The 23266-nt window shown below is 41.6% G+C and overlaps 1 protein-coding gene across 4 annotated transcripts in view; it reads left to right on the top strand.

The window, feature by feature from the left end:
- The first annotated feature begins 2555 nt into the window (after positions 1-2555).
- The window catches only part of HECTD3 (HECT domain E3 ubiquitin protein ligase 3), a 26822-nt gene continuing 6111 nt past the window's right edge, over positions 2556-23266 (top strand). Inside the window, exons 1-22 of one of the 4 annotated variants that reach the window (XM_072419291.1) lie at positions 2556-2619; positions 3368-3479; positions 5280-5613; positions 6099-6259; positions 6330-6422; positions 6748-6883; positions 6983-7098; positions 9043-9156; positions 9987-10069; positions 11190-11355; positions 12048-12129; positions 12222-12404; positions 12900-12952; positions 13344-13408; positions 13706-13809; positions 14369-14488; positions 15899-15988; positions 17836-18042; positions 18596-18725; positions 19111-19185; positions 19823-19904; positions 20261-20326. In XM_072419291.1, the coding sequence (XP_072275392.1) occupies positions 5293-5613; positions 6099-6259; positions 6330-6422; positions 6748-6883; positions 6983-7098; positions 9043-9156; positions 9987-10069; positions 11190-11355; positions 12048-12129; positions 12222-12404; positions 12900-12952; positions 13344-13408; positions 13706-13809; positions 14369-14488; positions 15899-15988; positions 17836-18042; positions 18596-18725; positions 19111-19185; positions 19823-19904; positions 20261-20326 (2447 nt within the window). In that variant the 5' untranslated portion in view covers positions 2556-2619; positions 3368-3479; positions 5280-5292. Of the gene's footprint in view, positions 2620-2666; positions 2721-3367; positions 3480-5279; positions 5614-6098; positions 6260-6329; positions 6423-6747; positions 6884-6982; positions 7099-9042; positions 9157-9986; positions 10070-11189; positions 11356-12047; positions 12130-12221; positions 12405-12899; positions 12953-13343; positions 13409-13705; positions 13810-14368; positions 14489-15898; positions 15989-17835; positions 18043-18595; positions 18726-19110; positions 19186-19822; positions 19905-20260; positions 20327-23266 lie in introns of those variants that run through there. The other 3 variants (XM_072419289.1, XM_072419290.1, XM_072419292.1) reach the window with 3 other exon arrangements.

The following is a 23266-nucleotide window of genomic DNA, read 5'->3' as shown; positions in this document are numbered from 1 at the left end:
GCTGCGCCCTGATAACAGCCCGACAGATTACACCCATCAGAGGCTGCTGAGCCAGGTGGGGGCGCTACATATGGGGGGGCTATTATATCTGGAGAGATATCCGGTGTCCCACCATTGCTATGTGTGCCCACCATTGCTTGGGGGGAGGTGGAAATATTTGCTGCTTTGTTTAATTTACTTTGAAGCCCTAAAGAACCTTTTAAATGGCCTTCCCACCTACCTACCCCATACACAGCCTTCCCACCACTCCTCTTCTGCTGCCTCTCTTTGTAGTTCTCTTCATCAGCTTCCATTTCACCTTAGAATCAAATTCATCTCCTGTGCATTGCCCTGAAATCCCTCCACAGCGTTTCTCCCATTTATCTTTCTGTCCTGATAGAAAAATCTCCCAATGCCCTACTAATGACTTCCTCACTCATAACCTCATTACATGCATGGCTCCAAGACTAATCTAGAGCTGCCCCAACTCTCTGGAATGGTCTCCTTCTTCTATTCGGATTGCTCCTACTTTCTGCTCCTTTAAAAGAGCCCTGAAAACCCAACGCTTCCTCCTCACCTACCTATCTTCTTCTGTCTCCTAAACCCTCACTACTTCCCACCATTCCATATCCCCTCCTATTGTGTGATACTTCCCCCACCTCCTAGATTGTAAGCTCTTCAGGGCAGGGTCCTCTCTCCTGTGTCACTGTATTCATCTGTCATTTGCAACCTCCCATTTAATGTACAGCGCTGTGTAATATGTTGGCGCTATATAAATCCTGTTTATTAATAATAATTTGTCTACATCACAGCCTGCCTGATGACAACTCCTCAGGGCTGTCTATGGGGAGATCCTGGATGAGCCAGATGTCATTAGAGGAGGACTGGCAGGGTTCAGTGATTTTAGGTGTTCAGGGAGTTCCCAAAGTATTACTGTCGGGGGATCTGGATGGCGGACTTAGGTGAGTACATTTTTCTGTACTAGGTAATGAAAACGTCAATCCCACAAATTGGGAAATTGGGAAATAAGGGTCGGGAGAGATGGGTGCAGAGAGAGATCTGCAATGTTTCTGCTGAGATTGGCTTTATGTAAATATACCCCACTGAATACCAGTGATGGGGGTTGGCACGCAGAATGCACCCACCTCCCCACAGGTAGAAAATCAGTGAGGGGAGGGAGAAAAGATTCAAAGCAGTAGAGCCCTGTCCATCTGTATTCAGAACACCCCCCTTCCCCTCATCGCAGGAGACATATTGGGGTACACATTCACAATGCAGCACTGCTCGTTACCCAGAAAATTCATTCTGATGGGCACCCCGATGTATCTTACCCACAGATGCTCAAAGAAATGCTCCGAGATGCGATACTGTACCATATGGTGAGCAGTTTAAAATCAGTGAGTGATCGGGTGACCTGATTGTAACCCAGGACACTGCAACTCATTATAGCACAAAATTTGAAGAAAAATGTCTTTAACCCTCCAAAAAAAGAGAAACATTGACCTCATTCCAGACTCATGGCTGCTGGGCTTCTGAGGCCAATACAAAAAGGAAATGTTTGATACACCGATCAATGTGCATGGCTTCCATGGCATTGAATGTTTGCTGTAAATAACTGCCATGCACTCATTACCAAATCCTGACCGAGCATTGTAGAAAGTGTATTCTCTAGCCTTGGAGAGCTTTAATAAATCAGGCCTATTGTATCTGTCATTTAATGTACTGCATAATATGTGGAGGCTATATAAATACTGTTAAATAATAATGATAAGGCAGAGTTATTTTTTTATGTTTACCCAGATGTTAATCTTTAACCCCAATTATTATCACATTTATCACCATATATATGGTTTATACATTATTTGTATCACTGATCTAACATACACCTGTACCGCTGTATTAGTACATCATGCCGGTCTGTACTGAAATGTCCAATAACCACAATTACACAAGTTACTTGTGTAATTGTGTAACACAAGTACACAGTAACCACAATTACACAACCACAATGATGTTAACCAATGCAACAGTACACAGGTAAGCGGCAGTTGTCTTTAATGAAAAGTGCAAAGTTCATGCATAGAAGCGCAGAAAACTATATAAAATGTGCGCCATCCGACTGATCCGAAGCGTTCTGTTGTGGTTTTGTTGCTGTGGATGAGCAGCCTGTTCTTTATAACAAACAAAAATGTTTTTGTACAAAAGAAAAAAATGCTGTAACTCCAAAGAACACCAATGGATGTCCAGTACTTTTTCAAAAGTGTTTGCAAGCACAAATTTTATTTCTCTGTAACACTGGTGGAGAATGATCCTCATACACCCCTATAATGTCACATGATGTAGTGCTATCGCTGCACCCCACTGTATAGAGAGGGTATTATAGCTCAGTGCACTGATACAACCTTCTAATTATAGTGAGTCCAGCAATTCAGGCATTTATGGTAGATGGTGTGCACATATTGCGATATATACGGTAGGCAATGCAATGCACAGCTACACTGAAGCATGTGGTTATGGTGCGCGTATACTCTGGGAAGTACATGAGAATGTGCAGCTTTTCTAGGGAATAAGGTAGAGGGGACTTCCGGGTTGGGTGGGGTAATGTTTGTGATTCTGATTGGTAAAGGAGATTATCTGCAGGTAGGTATGTAGGTGTATGTATGTGCCCCCCTCCCATAGACTGACCTGCAGTGTCTGTATGACATGGAATGGGGGATCTCTGTCTACATACAGCTGTGTGTGTAAGGAGAACTGTCTGTGATTCCTGTATATGTAATAGGACAAGTCCCACAAGGGGTCCTGTAGTTGTCAGGTACACACAGTGGGTCATGGGGTTCTGGGGTCCTGCAGTGATCAGGTACCCATAGTGGGTGATAGTATTGGGGGGTCCTGAAGTGGTCAGGTACTCTGTGTGCCATTGTATTGGGGGGTTCTGGACTAGTCAGGTACCCATAGTGGATCATAGTATTGGGGGGTCCTGAAGTGTTCAGGTACCCTCAGTGTGCCATTGTATTGGGGGGTTCTGGAGTAGTCAGGTACCCACAGTATGCCATGGTATTGGGGGGTCCTGCAGTAGCCAGGTACACACAGTAGGTCATGCTTTTGAGGGGCCCCCGAGCATTCTGCTACGCACAGTGGGTCCATGGTGTTGCGGCGGTAACACAGTGGTCAGGTGCACGTAATGTTTCATAATTTTTCAGCGGAAGCGGTTAGGCCGGAATATGGAAATGTTTCTGTACAATTGTTTACCCTGGCAATTGTTTACCCTGCAAACAATTTGTTTACCTGAATTTGCACAGATACCCAGTGTCAGGATTGCTAGGAGAGTGCATTGAGCTTCCTTGTACAGCAACGCTGAGACAAATTTTACTTGTTTTTTTTTCCGTAGCCCGATGGTTGGGGGGAGTTAAAGCCGGAGTTCCACTGTGATTGATACATTTGCAGAGTTCTCCTGTGATTTGCAGCTCGGTGTTCTCTCGGGTATTGGTGGTATAAAGCAGGTTGGTAGTTCCCAATATGATATTTCTATCTATAAGTCATGGGGGGAATATCTGAGCGGGCACACAGTGATAGATCAGTGAAAATGTCAGTGACTCAGTGATGATTGCTCCTATGTATCATATTACAGTTACGTGGCAAAAGAGGCGAATTATCACCTATGTGTGCGCCAAGAGTCCAAACAGCATGTGACCGGACAGAGATACAAACTATCTTTAGTTATTGGTCAATTTGATAAATCACATATTCTGATCTCAATATCAGTAAAGTGGCACATCCCAGATATCAATATTCATGTGTAGATTGGAGATCAAAGTGGAAAGACTTTTAAGGCACTTAAAATATGAAAAAAACGTAACTTTTATTTTGACTATTAAAATGTATATAAAAGCAATATTCGATAAAACAGTGAATAAGTGTAAAAAAATAGGCTGTTTCAGTTACATATATGTAGTTTTTGACAGTCTCACACATGATATTTGCACATATATGTCATTTTTACAATCTCACATATATGGCATTTTCGACGCATTTCACGGATATGTCCGCCTCTTCATGAAAATATGGAGACTGGTGACATTAGAGTCTTAAAACAGACACTAACTGTAAATACCTCCTCAAGATTATAGGCAGATCTTTCAGCGGGAGGGGGCGGCAACACTACAGCAGGAAGTAAAGTGAGGATATCAAAAAGCTGGAGCACATGAAATCCCAGCTGCCAATGTGCAAGATTTAATGAAGAAAATTATATAAAGCATTCATTTGAAAGTTGTCTCTCACAGACACTAACTGGTATCCACAGTTAGTGTCTGTTTTGTCCGCGAAACGCGTCGAAAATGCCATCAATGTGAGATTGTGAAAATATCATATGTGTGAGACTGTCAGAAACTACATATATGTAACTGAAACATCCTATTTTACTACACTTGTTCACTTGTTCATCGAATATTGCTTTTATAAATATTTTATTAGACAAAAAAAATGTCTTTTTTTATATTTTAAGTGTTTTAAAAGTCCTTCCACTTTGATCTCCAATTTACACACGAATAGTGTTACAACCTAACATCAGGCCTTATGTGATGTTCATAAATGTAACCTCCTAAATGTTTTGAGTTCCCCTGGGACCTTTTGTCAAATACACAGTGGAGAAGATAGACTATCCTAGGGGAACCTGGGTGATCCAGCAAATCTGAAATGTATTTCCTAAAACCATTTGCCATTATTTGGCAAACATTTTCAAGTCAGTCCTGGACCAGATCCATTCCAGGTTTGCTGATTACTCAGGTTCACATATAACAGTACATCTTTGCCAGTCTTGAAAAGTTTCAATTATTCCGGCCTGGTGTATTTGGACATTGTGACCCGCTTGCCCAATTAAGGTCCCCCTTAGCGCTGAAATGTAAGCTCCCTCATTGCCCCTACCACTGGTGCTTCCTTGACATTTCCATCTTCTTATCTTATGATCAGGAGTCTTCTCTTCTTCTTTTTGCTCTCCTATAATCTTCACAACTGTTTAGGTGTCATTCCCTCTCCTGCCCTATTCTAAGCTCTACTGTGTATGGTGAGGGGTTGGGGTGTGATAAGCTGATACAGCTTCTTATAAGATCTATGCACTTACATGTTTAAAAATGATTTTTTTATTGTATTATTGGTTGCATTAATTGCATTCATTTGTCTTCCATTTGTTTGGAGTTCATTCTACCTGTGACCATGTTCCCCTTCACTCCCGGGGTCCCAGCACCCCTAAAATGCATCATTGAAATTTTATTGAGTGGAGCATAAACTTTTTTTCTTGTTGTCAGCAGTGTTCGCGCCATGCAGGACATCAATGATCCGCGCCGGCTCCTGGGTCAGATCCGCTGTGTTCTGGAATGTGTAAACTGTCTTCGACTGGCCCAGCCCCTCCCCCAGGCTTTGTGCTATGTACCCGGGGAGGTGCAGTACAAAATCTGTAAGGACCCCACTTCAGCTGCTTCTTCCCGCTCCCTGCTGACCGTTTGGGAGGCTCCCGGCTACTCCAAGCAGAATCTGAAAAAGATTGCCCGGGCCACCATTGAGGTGCAAAAAGGAAGTTGTGTGAAAGCCACGGGTGAGGAGTACGGCAACGCCAATGGCCTGTGGGTGAAGCTAAGCAAGGTAAATCATTACCATACAGCATACTGAGAGATTTTAATGCCACTTACTGATGTTATCCTGGAGAGCCCAAAGCTCTGCACATCTGAACATCATAGTTTTAGTTGGGCCTGGTGGCCAGACTTCACTGCTGGCTTGTGATTAGGAGGTTCATATCATAGGATCTTCCCACCATATTTCCATCTCTTCTGTGGTGTGCCCTCTCCTTATACATGCTTCATAATAGAGGAAGGCCTGCAGTAACAAGAAGGTACACAGGTGAAACTAATAAAGTGGCCGGTAAATATAAAACCATATTGGGGGGGATACCTGTACATTGCCATGTCCCTGAATGGTCTCTTGTTGCCCTTTGACTCGATAACCTCCCCACCCCCGTAAATGCAGCTTTGGTTTAATTGTATTATGAGCTTTATGATATCGGAAAATTTTGTTGCAGTGGCATCCCATGGAGACAGCAATTTTAACTCTTGGTAATCTCTGCATTCTAGGAACAGATGGAAGAGTATCGCAGCAGCTGTGATATGGCGGAGGGCTGGGTTCTTCTCTGCAGGCAGGAAGAAGGGGGGGACCGTCTGGTACCTGTGGAATCCCCTGACAAGACCACTGGACAGCAGCAGTTATTTGGGATAGATTACAAACCCATCAGCAGGTATGAATCAATTGACCTGTATATATCAGGATATTTGTTGGCTTCATAGCTAACGCCTGTCCCTCTGCAGGTGGGAGGATGTAGTGGATGCCACTTACTCCATGCGTCTGGGAAGAAAGCCAAAATCTACCCAACCAGATGAGGATGCAGTACAGAAATTACGGTAATGAACATGAAGCGATAATACCCTTTGACCCTGCAGTCTCTAAATTGCAAATTCTAAATATAAATGTGGTGGATAACAATATAAACACAATACCCAGTGTCTGCTCTGTCTGCCACCATATTTTGTAATAGCTTTTTGAAGGGTACCTCTCTTTATACAATCCACTTGTCTTTACTAGGGATACCTACCTATGTATTTGATGTATTTATCCTGAATGACCACCTTTGTATACATAATACTGTACATTTTGATACCATGTCAATTGTGGATATTTTACAGATCCTAATGTGTTAGCTGTGTCCTTATTCTCTTTTTCCGGCAGGTTTATTCCTCCCTCCTGGACATATGAATGTGACGAGGATTTGGTTCACTTCCTTTATGAACATGTGGGGAAAGAGGATGAGAGCCTGGGCAATATAAAACAGTTTGTGGAGAGTATCAATGTCTCCACTGCTACGGTACGACCATGTCATGTGGGTGGGGAGAGTTGTCACCGCCAGCTATAAGGTAACCAAAGGTAGTGTCTGTTAGAAAAATGAAATGTGATGTTCCCACAGGAAGAAAACAATCTGTCCTTCCTAACAGACGGCAACCATGACACCTATTGGGAGAGTGATGGCTCCCATGGACAGCACTGGATCCAACTGAACATGAAAGAAGGCACCATTGTGAAGTAGGTTCTTGTCTGTGTTATCAGCCTAATATTTTTCAATCTGACTGTGCAGTGTACATAAAATACATGGGCAAAGTCACTGGACGTGTATATGTAAACTTTCGTTATAAACCACATTAAAGGACCATGGTCATTATTATAGAGTTTCTCCTATAGCTAATATTATAGACTTTTAAAAGAGTTTGAGGTGTGTCTATGGGAAAATTACCCCATTTGTGAGGTTAGGTATTGATGCTGATTAAAAAGACCTGACTTGCCATTCTAATTCATCCCAAAGGTGTTCAGTAGGGTTCAGGTCAGGGCTCTGTGCAGGACATTAGAGATCCTCAACACCAAACTGGTCAAACTGGAGCTGGCTTTGTGCAAAGGGCAGTCAAACTGAAATAGAAATGGGCCTTCCCAAAACAGTGACCACAAAGTTGGAAAAGCACAGTTGTCCTAATAAAATGTCTGTGTTGTAGAAATAAAAAAAGTGTGTGCTTCTGCCCATACTAATCCTAAATGTTATTATTTGCAGCAACATTATTGGTTATTCTGCATTATCATTCCCTATCTTCTGTTTTCCGATCATACCAAACCTGGATTCAGACCTTTGTTGAGGTGGTCATTTTGTGTCCCTCAGTTCCCGATCAGACCTACATGTGCTTGTACTCCCGAAGTCAATTTTTCTAACAAGCTCCCTCCAGCCCAATTCTTCTTCTCCTAACAGCAGCTTTCAGCTGGAGCGTCAGTCAATAGCATAGCGTGGAATGCAGTGTATCAACATAGGAAGGCTGTGTAATAAAACTTGTGCTGTCACATGTAATAAAACTAAAATTAAACAATGTTTTGTAATTTTTTTGCCATGAGATTACTATTAACGCATCACAATTTGCCAGGTATGTAGAGACATCACATAATCTTTACCTTTGAATCAGCACCAAATCACATGGTTTGTAGTTGCATGGAGCATCTCTTTCAAAGGATATGTCTGCATATGCAGAAAAAAACCTTCATAACAAAGTTCACCAATATATCTGAGGAGGGCAGATTCTCTCCCTATCATAATCTGCAGGCTGTCCTGATGAGATCCATTGATCAAACTGCTCTAATAATGGAATTTGCTGACTTTGCTGTGGCCTGCTCCACTGATAACCATTGGTGGCAGCTGGCACAAAAAGCACAGACAATGGGGTGGAGTGCTCTGATGTGAAAACATTCCTTACTATACTACAGACCACATGGCCAAGTGCTGCCAAAATCTAAAACGGAACTCAAACCAAATCTAAAAAAAATTCTTAAAAATGTAAAATATTCTGTAACAGCTAATTTTATGTTATCTTTCCCATCACACTGCAGGGGTAATTGTTGGCCTTTGCTCTTAGCTTTTTTTATCTATAATTTTATTAAAATGCTTTTACCTCTTGCTCGCCTGACAATTGGCAGTCTGTCTTTTGATGCTGCAGGTTTTGTGTGGCCCTTGGCATCCTCGGTTTAAATGCACTGTCTTTTTTGTGACCGACAGCATGCCACTAAGGCAGAGGCTTTGGGTGACCGGTTGCCCATTAGAAAAAAAAATGTGTGGAATTGAGATGTAATGGTAGTGTTTTAACAGTACCTTGGACAAAAATAGGCAATTCGGTCTTGTGGTGCAGGGGGAAAGTAAACAAATTAATATAATTACAGTTCCTAGCTATTCATGTAAATGTTTATCTGGTGTTGAACTGATAGAAAAGTTTGAGGCCTATATTTCTAAAATTACTGAGCTGAGGGTTGCAAAATGCTGACAAATTGATCCCACACTCCTATTGAATTGTCATGCCTGACCTATCCATAAAATAATTTTCATGTATCAATGAAATAACTCTTTAAAGGAATTTAGTTTAAAGAGCACCTGTAATCCTGTTACTGGGTCACTGAGTGTTTTTTCCTCAGATCATGATCAATATTTCTTTCTGTCTGTAGGAAGCTGCTGTTGACAGTCGACTCCACAGATGAGAATTACATGCCTAAAAGAGTGATGGTGTATGGGGGTGAGCGAGACTCTTTGAAGAAACTGAATGATATCATCATAGAAGAGTGAGTATGGCAGTGACATTACATGATGCCTAAAACAATTTAATGGCTGCACAGGCTGGGGCAGTGGTAGTGATCGGTCATTTTAACTACCATGACATTGACTGGGGTAATGGTACTACAGATACTGCAAAAGGTCAAATTTTATGAATTTAATACAAAATAATTTTATGGTACAGTTTATAGAAGCCCAAACCAGAAGAAAGACCAAAGTTATCAAATGTACCTTTTTTTTATGAGGAAGTAAGTAAACAGGTAGACAGTGTAGTAGCAGTTGATATTGTATACCTGGACTTTGCTTAAGCATTTTATAACCCTACAGACAGGTAATGTGCAAGTTATGGTTACTCTCCCAGATGCAAACTGTGTTGCGGCATGCTGGAGAAAATTCCTGCGTGCTCCATTTTTGGTGGGTTGTCCTGCGCAGCAACAGGGCACTGGGCGACGCGTTTTACCCCACTGACTTGGCTGTAGGCATGATGGTGTGGCTGAAACTAAGCATTGTGCAGGTGCCACGCTGATCTCCACCTCCGCTAGGCAGCTGTAAAGACATGCAAATGAGGCAATCCTGCTGAATAGCGGCCTTTTCCCATAATCCTTTGCAGTAGTCTGTCCCTTCACTTTGCCTGTTTGCAAATAAAATTATTATATTTAGTTTTTGACTTTTATTGTGGTGTGTTTTAGTGGTTTCTTGTAAATCCCATTGCAACGTTTCTTATATCAATGTTTTTCCTAAATGATTTCACTTGGTGCTGTTTTTCTCCTTTAATATATATTTACCATTGGTCATAAGTTGCATTTGTATTCATTTTTTCATTCTCTTTTTGTTATAGTAATTTGATTGGTGATGTCTGTATTCTTGAAGACATGTCGTCTCACCTACCAATTATTGAAATCCGGATCATAGAGTGTTTTGGTGAGTAGATGCAGATAGCTGGTAATTCCAAACAAATATGTAATCATATTTATTTAATGTCTGGTGAAATCCTAAACTGAACTTTAGGTTGGATGCTGGCCTTATAGTTTTCTTACTATATTTCAATATTGGTAATGGGATGTATCCGGTACCAGGGAATCCCATTACTGCCACTTGTTTTATTTTATTGGACAGATCACCCAGCAAGATTTTATATGTATGGTTCATATTTCCTAAACACATAGAAAAAAATCAGCCTAATAACTCCATTCCATTCCCAATTTTCATCCATTTACATGATAAAAAAATATAAATTTTATAACCTAATGTCTATGGTCATCTGATCTTGTTGGTGTTTCTATTTTAAATCATAGTATTGCCTTCCTTCTCTGACTCTAACATTCCCTATTTTCTGAAACAGATGCCCAAGAGTGTGTAGAGCAGGGATCCCCAACCCCTGGCTGTCTGACAGGTGGGCCGCAGGTCTGGCCATTGCTGTAGAGTGTCTGTGGGGATTTACCCCTTAAGTAAGGTCAGGTACTGATGTTGCATGAGAAAACCTGGCACACCATTCCAATTATTTCCAAAGGTGTTCAGTAGAGTTGAGATCAGAGCTCTGTGAAGGACACTCCAGTTCCTGCAGCATCTTCACATCACCTAATCACACCTGCCTGACCCTTCCCCCCTCCTCTGTATGGGGCTGACATATACAGCAGTGCTGTATAGAGAAGCTGACACTCTAATGCCCCCCCAGAGTCACACACTACTGTTATACATTTATATAGCTCTGACATATACGACAGTGCTGTTCAGAGAACCAGAGGAGCAGACACTCTAATGTCCCCCCCCACAGTCACACACATTTTTATACATTTATATAGCTCTGACATATACCGCAGTGCTGTACAGAGAACACTGAGCCAGTCCTATCGTTCTCTGTATAGAGGAGCTGACACTCTAATGTCCCCCCCCCCCACAGTTGCTCACTATTATTATACGTTTATATAGCTCTGACATAACTGGTGACCCGATGTCTTTGGAGGGGGCTGTGTACCCAATCACCTGTCGTCCTTTAATGTTCCCCCTTTTTTTCCTTCCAATAAATTTTTTTTTCCCACAGATGAGGGGATTGATGTCCGGATACGAGGGATAAAAATTAAGTCCTCCAAGGAGAGAGATCTGGGGCTTACAGCTGACATGTTTCTTCCCCCAAACCTGGTGCGATACCCACGAATGGAGGCTATTGACCCCGACGTCCTGTACAGGAGAGCCCTAATCCTCCAGAGGTCAGATTTTCCAGATGCTAAATAACTTGGTCAAATCATTTTGTGGGGTTAGAATCTTTGTTGGCTTTTGTTACTATTGCTGCTTTCGTTTCGAGAGATTTTCTGAACAATAATATTAGCAGACCGGAAGCAAGGGAAAATCTGCAAACAGAAATAAAAATCTGACAGTTGTAGCCCTCCCAAGCCTCTCGCCTAAAGTGGTGAGGTCTTTGTTTTACCTGTTTTACAATATAATTGTTGTTCTTGGAAACAATAGAGGAATTATAATTCTAGATAAACCTGAGATATAAAATCACCCTTCATTTGTGTCACTCTCTTCCTGTAATTCCTGTATAATAGGTTACAGTGCAGGGGGCGCGGCAGTGGAACTGTAAAGTATTGTGACATGTTAAAATATAATGCAAAATCATAATTTTTAGAAAATTTTCAATTTGCTGCTGGCAAGACAAAGCATTTATTTAGTTTCCTCTACCAAGATGGAAAATGTGGAGAAATATTTCTGATATATATGTGCGTATTATTACAGTATGGTTTTGCAGTCAGGTGGTCCGTACAGAAACTGGTATACTTTTAGACACAAACTCACCTGGAAATCTGGGATAAGGTTGCCGGCCTCTGTATATACCATGCTGTATGGAATGATATGATCAGAATGCCGTGATTGGCCACTCACCTCTGGTCCTTTCTGGCAGGTTTGTCAAGCTTCTAGACAATGTCATCCATCACCTCGTCCCCACTTGGGACCACAGCGTCGGCACTTTTAGCCAGCTTAAGGTGAGGCTTTCATACTTCTCAGATCTCATCCTATGACTTTCCATTCCTAGTTTATGCTCATCTGACCGATTTGTATTCTCCTCTGAACGCAGTACATTAAGCAGTTCCTGTTGTTGTCAAAACGCCGCTCTGCACTCATCACTCAGTGCTTGAAGGACTCTGAGACCAGCAAACCCAATTTCATGCCTCGGCTGTACATCAACCGCAGACTGGCCGTGGAGCACCGTGATAGCCCAGCATTGGACCCCACCTACAAGAAGTCTGTGTTTAGCCAGGTATGGGGATGGGAGGAAGTCCTGATTTCATTTTATGACTCTCATATACCTGACGGATTTCAGGAGATCAAAGAGCTCAGTAATGATAAACACTATGGGTCTGGTTTATTAAATCTGAGCAACAAGTAAGAAAGTGAAACCAATATCAGAGAGGTGCACAGTGATGGGTTTTAGGCTTAAACATATTAGCATCTTAGTTTTGGTAAGTACTAAAAAGGGCAGCTGTAACTTTATTTACAACTAGTGTTGTATTTGAATTTGATGTGTTTAATTCTGTGGTGTTTAGCTATAGCTGAGAAATGTCCAGTGACTAGACTTGCTGGGTGGTTGGGCAGAGCTGAAAAAAAAAAATCTAATATATATATATATATATATATATATATATATATATATATATATAGCATTAAAATTCTGCTGTTGTCTGTGGTTCCTTTTTTACAAAATGTAACAATGTAAATCCTTTTTTATTTTTTCTTCTAATTCTCCTGATGTCAGGTGTACGAGGGTCTGAAGCCTACCGATAAGTCTGAGAAGCCCCTGGACTACAGGTCAGTGTCCATCAAACTTTATTCATTTACAATTTAGCATGAGGAAATAGAAAATGAATTCCCTTTTACACTGGAGCAGAATTTGTATGGAGAGCAGATAAAAGAATCACCTAACAAGGTGATTGAATTGTGGAAGGAAATCTAAAAGAGAAAATGCACAGGAAAGCTGCAACCTCAGCGCTGTCATGCAGCTCTATGGATTGTGGTGCCAGGACAACCCTCAGTCCTCTTCATCAGGAAAAAAAATGTATTGTTATACATTGTCCCTTTCCTTCTGAATGTAGATGTTGAATGTCTACCCTGTTGTCCTTTCATCACACAAAACTTTGATTCTCCCATCGCTCTGCAGCCTCTCAGTACTGACTCATGGTATCTCTTTTGTGACCACTAGGTGGCCAGTGCGTTACGACCAGTGGTGGGAATGTAAATTCATTGCAGAAGGAATTATTGATCAAGGTAAGTTGTGATTTCCCAAAATGTTAATAAACACAATGCTGTGTAGTAAGTTGGTTATGTGCTTCAAGAACTACAAGTCCCAGCAAGTCCTGGAGAGTGTTAAAGTCCAACTGACAAATGCATGCACCTGAGAGTGGCATTGTATGGAAAGGTTTATTTTAAATAAAAACACAATGAACATTGTCTTTATCGCCATAAACTTAATCAGAGGTATTGATATCTCTTCTCATCTACAATTACTCTGAAAAACTAGTTGACTCGTGTATATTTGTTTTATTGCTGTTTGTTCAATTCTAGGTGGAGGATTCCGGGACAGCCTGGCTGATATTTCTGAAGAGCTGTGCCCTAGCTCTGCAGACTCTCCCGTGCCGCTGCCTTTCTTTGTGCGCACATCAAACCAGGTGGGCCAACTGTTATTGTTTCAAATTCCAACTCGCCCCATATGTCACAATCTTTAATTTCCCCCCTTGTGTACCACATTAATATCACTGCGCCACAATATACATTTATATACCATATACCACAGTGCTGTACAGAGAACACTAAGCCAGTCCCATCAGTCTCTGTACAGAGGAGCTGACACTCTAATGTCCCCCACAGTCACACACTATTATTATACATTTATATAGCTCTGACATATACTGTATATATATATATATATATATATACAGCGTTACACACCGTTGAAGTTATCATGTTTTCACAAATTGGGGGGAAAACTGGAAACTCTGGAACAATTGTATAAAAACACATGGGAAAATATACAAACTCCATGCTAATAGAAAGCTGTTGGGATTGTAGGATGTTGGTTGTGTATACATTTCTAGGCCTTGAACATGAATAGATAAAACTGATGATTCTCTTTATAAAGCAGATACAGTCATATAGTAAGAGATGTTTGCTACTTATCCCTGCCCCTGGCTTTAAATCTCACTTTGCTGATAATTCTCCTTTTCCCAGGGAAATGGCACCGGAGAAGCTCGGGACATGTATGTACCAAACCCATCCTGCAAAGACCTGGCCAAGTACCAATGGATCGGGCAGCTGATGGGTGCAGCTCTGAGAGGGAAGGAGTTCCTGGTAAGTCACTGTATTATATTGTCCTGGTGACTTTTCCTAAATTGCTGATTGCTGCATTCAGGTCTTATATTCTCTGTCCTCTTGCTAATCTACTTAGAAACAAAGCTGCTGGGATTCATTGGGCCCCATTTATATTTGATTCCCCTGTAAACTTTTCTAAAATTTGCTGACATATGGTGGAATCTCTTTACTTTTCTCATTCCAGTTCCTATTAAAACAATGACTTGTTCTGCCACCTAGTGGCCAATTTCAAAAGTACACAGCTGTCACGATAGGAAATTGCTCTCTGTATAAACAAAAATTATGAATGTATATAGAGCAAATTGACAGGGAAATCATTTATAAATAGAGCGCAATGACTTTCTGCCAGATGGATTTTTTGGACCTCTAGTTACAAGCCAAATTTACATTCCCATAGACTCGGATGGCAGGCAATGCACAACATACGTCTTGAATAAAGCTTATCAGCACACTGGCCCCTAACTGATCAGTTAGTATAAATTTCTTTTAACCTCCTGGGCGGTTCATTATTGTCCAGTTTTATATGTCTAAAAGCGGTACATTTACAGTATAATTTAATAGTATGAGTATATTAAAGTGTGAAACACAAAATCATGTCAAAATATTAAATTAAATAAATTAAAATGTAAAATAAATAAATAATATACTAATACTATTATATTATACTGTAAAATAAATGTTCATGAAAGACAATGTACTGCATTTACACATATAAATCCACTGTATTGCATTCAATACAGTTATTTTGTATTGCATTCAATACAGTTATTTTGTATTGAATGTAATACAAATAAATTTGAATTTCCCACCCCACCCCGAACAGAAGGCCTGCACGCACACCAACATCACTGGGAACTCCTCAGTGACTCATCAAGTGCAGATAATGCCTGCCGGAGGAAGGGAAAAGACGCAAAAGACGACGCCGGGGGATCAGGTAAGACTGTATTTACTATTATTTCCCAAAGGTTTACCTACCCCGAGTGTGACTCAGGAATACCGCTCCTAGCATCTTTTTTCTACCCTGAGTCACACTCAGGTTTACCGCCCAGGAGGTTAAATTGATCAGCAATTGTGTGCTGAAGGGCCTCCTTGACTCAGTATCATTTGAATAAATCATTTCACTCACTGTAAGCTGTCTTCAACATTTCTTATAGGCAGCTAAACTAAATTCATGATGTCATTTGCGCTTTTTGCTTCTGCAAACACACACACAGTCACAGGTATTCATCTGGCCACAAGAGGGCGCAATGTTGTCTGAGTCCATCATACATTGGGGTTTATTCTGTCTTGTCTTTGTAATTCAAACCGTATTTGGCCGAGTCTGTATGGATTGTATTTTCACCCATTTCTCTCTGAACCAGCATGATACTGACCTTTGTGTGCCCACAGGTATTGGCATTACCTGGTTTGGTGTGGAAACAGCTGACGGGAGAGGAAGTCAGTTGGAGTAAAGATTTCCCAGCGGTGGATTCTCTGTTGGTGAGTTCACTTTCCAACAAACATTCTGTACTAGCACAGGTGACAGCCTAATTACAGTGCTTTCGATACCAGTGTCTCTTAACAATACAATTATGGCTAATTTACATATATACTGTAACTGTATCCCCCAATTACAAATAAGTGAACACTGTTCCCTTTAGACAGTGACAACGTGACAATATAGGAGCATGATTGGGAGGAAGGGAAATATTTATTTTTAGTTTTTTCACATATTTGCCTATTTGTCACAAGAAAAAAATAGTGGGAAACCTAATGTACAAGAGGGTGCTGAGAAGTTCTGGCTAGTCTGAAGGGGCCAGGTCAGGTAAGTAGGGGGGATGGTGGACCAATTGGAAACCCAGAGTGTATAATTTGGCAGCTACAATGTTGGACGTTTGCGCACGTGCTTTGTCCTGCAAAAAAAGGATCCCTTTGGTCAACTTTCCACTGCGTTTTGTCTTAATTGCTTCCTTCAGCTGGTCCTGGAGGTTAGCATAATACTGTCCAGTGATACTAGAGCCCTAAGGTAGGTAGTCCACCAACAGAATGCTGTCTTTGTCCCAGAAAACAGACACCATTACTTTTTTGGCCGATTTCTGGTTTCCGAACTTCTTCAGCCCTGGGGACCCGCTGTGGTGCCATTCCTTTGACTGTTCCTTGGTTTCAGGATCATAGATGTGGAGCCAGGTTTCATCCTCAGTCACTAACCTAGCCAAAAAGTCCTGTGCAGCTTCAAAATGGGCCAAAACGGCTTTGGATGCTTCAACTCGTTCCTTCTTCTGATCACTGTTCAAACATTTCGGCACCCACGTCACTGAAAGCTTGCGAATGTCTAGGATAGTGGTGATAACAAACCCAACACACTCCCGTGAGATGTCAAGTATCTGGGCTATCTTTTTTGCGGATATTCGCCGGTCCTCAATAATCAACTCATGGACAGCCTAACAGGTTGCCGGGCAGTTGAGGTTGGGGGTAGCCCACTGTGGAGATCATCTTCAAAGGTGAAATGCCCAGTCTTGAAACAATATATCCAGGTTTTGACAGTGCTGTAGGAAGGACACTTCTCCCACAGTGTGAATGTCTTTTGCTGACTTTCTCTGGAGAAACAAAAACTTCATTAGGGCCCGTAACTCCAGCGACGTGAAACTTGCTTGTGCCTCTGCCATCACAGCTTCTCACTAAAAGAAAAAACAGTTTTAAGAATCGCAAAGACCTGATAATTGCACAGTTATATACTAAGATATTAGGCTGTCATATGCCCCCACACTCATTTTTCTATTTAATTTGGAAGGGGGCAAAGCCAGGAACCCCTCGTAGTATAAAATTTTAGTTATGTGATTAATGATTGGGGTCTGCAGTGTTCTCCCCTGGATTTTTTTTAAGCTGGGTGGAAAGAAGCCATAGGTGGGTGGCAGCCTCTGTATTGCAACTCAACTTTGCAGTAACCACCTGGCTGTTCTTGGGTGGTGCATCAAGCTAAAACGGGCTGGAGAAAACACTGTTCTGTTTAAAAAAGCAGTGAATTTGATATTCACCAAGCATTTTCCGCTAAAGAATCAATCACTAACATTGAAACCTTTGTACCTGGAGAACTCTCCATTAGAAATTGTTTGGTGAATGTCAGATTCATCCCTTTATTATCAGACCCCAATGGCCAATCACTCTGCTATATATATATATATATTTTATAAATGGGTTGATTATTGGTTATGGTAATGTTGTCACTTGTTGACTCCTCATTTCAAACTCCCTGATCTTGTAAAGCATTTGATTGGTTTTCAGATTAAATAGGGCTTTTTTCATCCTCCTGTCCCCCTGCCGGGGGCGCGCTTTCTTCTGCCCATCAGGTAAAACTTCTGGAGATGATGGAGCTGATGGATAAAGAAACATTTGAGTTTAAGTTTGGTGGAGAGCTGACGTACACAACGGTTCTGAGTGATCAGCGTATGGTGGAGCTGGTCCCTGGAGGCAGCAATATATCTGTACGTTACGAGGATCGGCTGGAGTTCATCAAAATGGTGCAGAAAGCACGACTGGAGGAGAGTAAAGAGCAGGTAGGTTGTGTTAAAGTGGCCACAATCTTATGGTGAAAAATCTTATCTTGTTAAATCTCTTTTTTGCAATTTGTCATTAAAATAAAGTCTGCAATTTGTCATCAAAAAAAAAATCGACCCCTGGGACTTCCTTGTACACAGTGTTGTCACCCAATTTTTGCAGCAGATTTCAGGACAAATAACACTCTACCCTCACATTGCCTGTCAATACTTCAAGCTTCTGGGCACACACAGGTGGCTCAGGATCCTCCCTTGAGGAGCTTCTTGCCAATCAGATCTTTAGTAGGCAGTCTAAAGGTTAGTGTTATAGGTGCTGAATGTGTCTGCAAACCTAATGGCATGACAGCACTTTGAAGTCGATGTATGTTTGAGGTGACAATGCTGTGCGCAGATTGTAGAATGCAATGTTGTCATCCTTACAGAAAAAGTCCTGGTTCTAACATATTACATAGGTATTGACAAATTACTTATCTTGATTAGAGATAAGCTATCCTTCAGCATTGGCACTGTGTTTCCTCTTCTGTCTAAACTGCCATTTTTTTTCCTTTCTCAGGTGGAAGCCATTCAGGCTGGACTGCTGAAGGTGGTTCCTCAGGCTGTATTGGATCTCCTTACCTGGCAGGAACTGGAGAAAAGAGTCTGTGGGGATCCGGAGATCTCTGTGGATGCCCTAAAAAAACTGAGTAAGTATGCTGGGGGGATTCTCTATCCTGTAGATATCACGCTGGATTCAGCAATTTGGAGTTCATAATAGTCTCAATTAATTCTGGTATACAGATGATATTATTTATATTCCCACCATTGTTCCTGTAAAGGGGTTGTGCTTACAGCTTCCCCATGAAATTTGTTATGGAACCAACTTATATTTATTATTGTTGTTTAGTAATTGCAGCTCTTGTTCATGTGCAGGTAGAACAATAGAAGAGTGGCAATAAATCTTGTTTGTGGCTGTTAACTACCCTCTAGATATATTATTCTGATTTGGAAAATAAACAGGAAACAATACCTCTGAAAGTTCCTTTTTATGTCTCTTCTGACTTACATTTTGCTTATTTTCCATCTCACCAGCCAGGTTTGAGGATTTGGGCGCAACGGACATCAGAGTGCAATATTTCTGGGAAGCACTGAACAACTTCACAAATGGTAAACCACCCAGCCTGTGTGAGGTCTTTAAAGTCTCAATCAGGACAGGGTATACACTATGTGACCCAAAGTATGTGGCCACCATCCCAATGATGGGGTGACCCCAGTGAAGGGTCCCAGTAATCCTCCATCCTACAAAAACATTGTAGACACCTGTGCTCTTCCAGTCTTGTGGTCACAGTTTGGTGAAGACCCTTTCCTGTTCACCCATGACTGTGCCCCAGGGTACAAAACCAGCTCTATAAGGACATGGAGTCACCAGTATGGTGTGGAGGATCTCAAGTGTCCTGCACAGAGCCCTGACCTCAACTCTACTGAACACCTTTGGGTTGAATTGGAATGGTGAGCCAGGTCTTCTCCAACTTAAGCACCTGACCTCACAACTGGGGGCAAATCCGGACAGACACCTGCTAAAATCTTGTGGGGAGCCTTCCCAGAAGGCCAAAGTTTTGGGATGGGACATTCCAACAAGCACATATAGTTGTGATGATAGTGTGTTATGATATTGTGATGATAGATGTGTTGACATGATAGTTGTTCAAGGATTTGCGGGCAGTGGATCGTATAATGTACATGAGGATCTGATTTGTAATCTGAATATTTATTGACTTCCTATGATCTCACTTTTCTGGCACAGAGGACCGCAGTCGCTTCCTGAGATTTGTCACTGGTCGGAGCCGCCTTCCAGCTCCCATCTACATCTATCCAGATAAATCAGGGTGAGTAGATGTCAGCACTGGGAAAGGTCATGTGATTATTGACAGCCCAACCACTGTTTATTAGTCTTTTCTTATTTCTCCACTGATGATGGTAATTGGATTCTGATGCTTTAACTGTATTTTTTGCAAGACCCCAACCCAGAACAAGCATAAAAGTGAGGAATTTCGACTATTAATTTACTTTTATTTGCCACATGCTTGTTCTGGGTTTGTGATTGGGATGCAGTGAAGCCAGAATTAGCCAGCCATTGAGAACTTTCTGAATAAATATAGCTTTGGCTTCTCTTTTGTTTCTCATGTGACAGGTGTACTTTATAAACCAAAGTTTAACTTTAAGTTTCTTACACTCTCTGCAGCTCTACAGATTCCCTGCCTGAATCCTCTACCTGTTCCAGCACTCTGTACCTACCCAACTACCCCAGGTAATTGAACTCTGAACTCCTGTTACTATTGTTCACAGACTGATACAGATTCTGTCTGTAGAACATGTTTTCTTGTATTAGAAAAGGTAACAATACAGAGGGAAAGAAGAAAAGCAAACAGAGAACAATAGAGCAGAGCAGTAAAAGGGATAGAAACAAAGAAAATGGGAGAGGGGGAGAGAGAGAGAAAAAAGAAGACTGAGAGAGAAGATAAAAAGAAGATGGGGAGAGAATTGTATTGAAGGAATAAAGAAAAGAGAGAGGAAAAAAGAAAAAGGAGAGAAAAGACAATAAGAGAAAAAAAGAGAGGGGATGGGGAAAAGGAGACAGAAAGGAGTGAGAGAAAGAAGTGAAGACGGAAAGAGCATAAAATAGGGGAGAAAGAGAAAAATAGTAGGAAAGAAAATCAGGGAGAAAAAGAGAAGGAGAGAGGAGGGGGCAGAGGGGAACAGAGAACAAAACTTGAAAGGAAACTGGGAAAGAAGAAAGAGAAGTGGATTGAGAGAGAGGGGAACAAATCGAGGAGAGAAGTGGATTGAGAGAGAGGAAAAAAAATAGACATGTGAATTGAGAGAGAAGGAAAAAAATAGGAGGTAAAAGACAATGGGTCTGATTTATTAAAGCTCTCCAAGGCTGGGGAGAATACACTTTCATCAGTGAACCTGGATAATCCAGCAAACCTGGAGTGGATTTCTTAAGTCATTTGCTATTTGTTGGCAAATGTTTTCAATCCTGCACCAAATACATTCCAGGTTTGCTGGATCACCCAGCTTCACTGATGAAAAGTTTATCTTCTCCAGTCTTGGAGTTAACAGCCTGTCCTCAAGAAGACCTTTTACAAAAGAATTCTGCTATCTGAGTCGCAGTAGATATCAATAAGGGCTCCAGGAAACAGGGTTGAAGATCAGGACCGCCCCCCCCCCCTCCTGGAATGAGATCCGGAGGAGCCACTGATAACTAACTGAGAATTTGTAATCAGACAGTTTAGGGACCTTAAAGCGTTTGAAGCGGGTTTCCTATAAAAATCCACTTGGACCCCATATTTAGCAAGTTCATTTAGTAATGCCCTGCATTTTTTATGAGTATTCAATCCTTTAACATTGAATATCACTATCTTAAAATGTTCCATGCCACCCTATTAAAGAATAATCTATAAGGTAACCCCTGGGGAACATACAAAATAAATGGGGTTGTGGGATATATAGGCCCAATATATATATATAAATCAAATCCAAGGGCGGGGTAGGGTGACAATAGGGTCACAGCAAGAAAGTGGGGGAGAGATTCAGGGAAAGAGCGCGGCTGCTCTTACAAGTTTATTCAGCATCACCTTTCCTGCCAGCCAATCAGGAGATAACCTCTTAATAGCCCTTTGCTATTTAGCTGACTCAGCATTCATCCAGAGTGTCTCCACTACTGCCAAGCCCTCTAGCTCTTAGCATTTGCTATACACTTGTCTGTTAATTGAGTGCTTTCCCAGTCCAGCTCCTGTGTTAACCCCTTGAAGCCTAGTCAGTTGTTTCCCTCTTCCCTTGTACTGTACCAGTGTTCCCCTGTGTCTGCGGTGACCCCTGTGCCTCCTCTGTCTTCTGCGTTCCCCTTTGTCTTTGTTGACTCGTGTATCACTTGTGCCTCTTGCCACTACCTGTGTTCCCCAGTGTCTTTGGTGACCCCCTTGTCACTGGAGTCTATTCTCTGCATTTCTGGTACTTGACCCTTGGCTTTGTTCCTGACTTTGCTTGCCTGCTGCCTGCCTGAACCCTGGCTTTCCTTTACTATTCTCTGCTTGCTTAATCAGTATTGCACATTGTCCTGCCGACCCAAGTGTGCCCAAGGACCACAACCTGGCAACAGCCTGCAGCACAACATTCTTACCTCCAAAGGCTCTGGATAAAACCAGGCTGTTGCTTTGACTCTGCTCTTTGGCCTTCCTAAGGGCTCACACAATCATTGAATAGGGATGTATAAGGCACATACCTGTGTCAATAACTTAGAACCTCAGAATATTCTAAGGGTTTCATAAGAGAAACTGTAATGGCGTTGGATGAGGCTATCTGCCCCACACCAAACAAAACTTGGGTTCTACGGCAGAGGCAATGCCAAGAGAAAAAAAAACAAAGGCATATCTCCACACAGTTATTAAGGAGTCACTTGGCATAAATAGAGTATCAAATACTCTTAAAACAGTGAACGATACTTCGCAGCTTCACTCTTGAGTTCCCGGGGAGGCAGAAAGGCGTGTACAGGTCAGTTTCCTATTGTGGGTTTGCCACTGGAGTTCTTCCATAGATGTCAGAAGGTAGGTTCCGTTGGCCAATCCAGGATAGAGACTAGAGGCAGGTCTAAAGCAGCAAGTAAATGATGCAGGTCAGCCAGTTGACAACCTTCCCGTCCTTCCATCCGATTAGTTGAAAAGGAAACCCCCATCAGTAAGATACTGCTTGTTCTTGCAGTAGGGAGAGAACCGGTTTAAGGGCCTTGTGGACAAGCAGAGTGTGGCTTGACAGATCATAGGACATATCTCAAAATTTTCTAATATAATAGCTTCCTGTGATCTTGCCGTTTTTATTATCAATTCCTTAACCACATAGTAGTGCACTCTGCAGATTTCTTCACTAGGACCAAAGTTTCTGTGTACATGGTACAACTCTTTGGAGGTCCTTATATTTTTTTTTTTTAAATAATTTTTATAGTGATATTCGAGGTTTACATGACAATTAAATGGCATGTTACACAATGTACGAAAAACCAATATGAAAACAACATTCTGAGAAAACGCAAGCCAAATACACAAACACATTAAGATAAAGCCCTGATGCAATAGTAAAATAAAGAGAAACCCCATTATCTCAGTTTTTATATATTTGCAGAAAGAAAAGAAGAAAAGGGAAAAGAAATAGAGGGGTGTGGTAGGGGAAGATGGGAGGGCAGGGACGGGGG

This window comes from Pyxicephalus adspersus, chromosome 8 (genome assembly GCF_032062135.1).
Source record: "Pyxicephalus adspersus chromosome 8, UCB_Pads_2.0, whole genome shotgun sequence".
In the NCBI taxonomy this organism is placed as follows: Eukaryota; Metazoa; Chordata; class Amphibia; order Anura; family Pyxicephalidae; genus Pyxicephalus; species Pyxicephalus adspersus.
The sequence above is the reverse complement of the archived record's forward strand: the minus strand, read 5'-3'. Positions and strand labels throughout refer to the sequence as shown.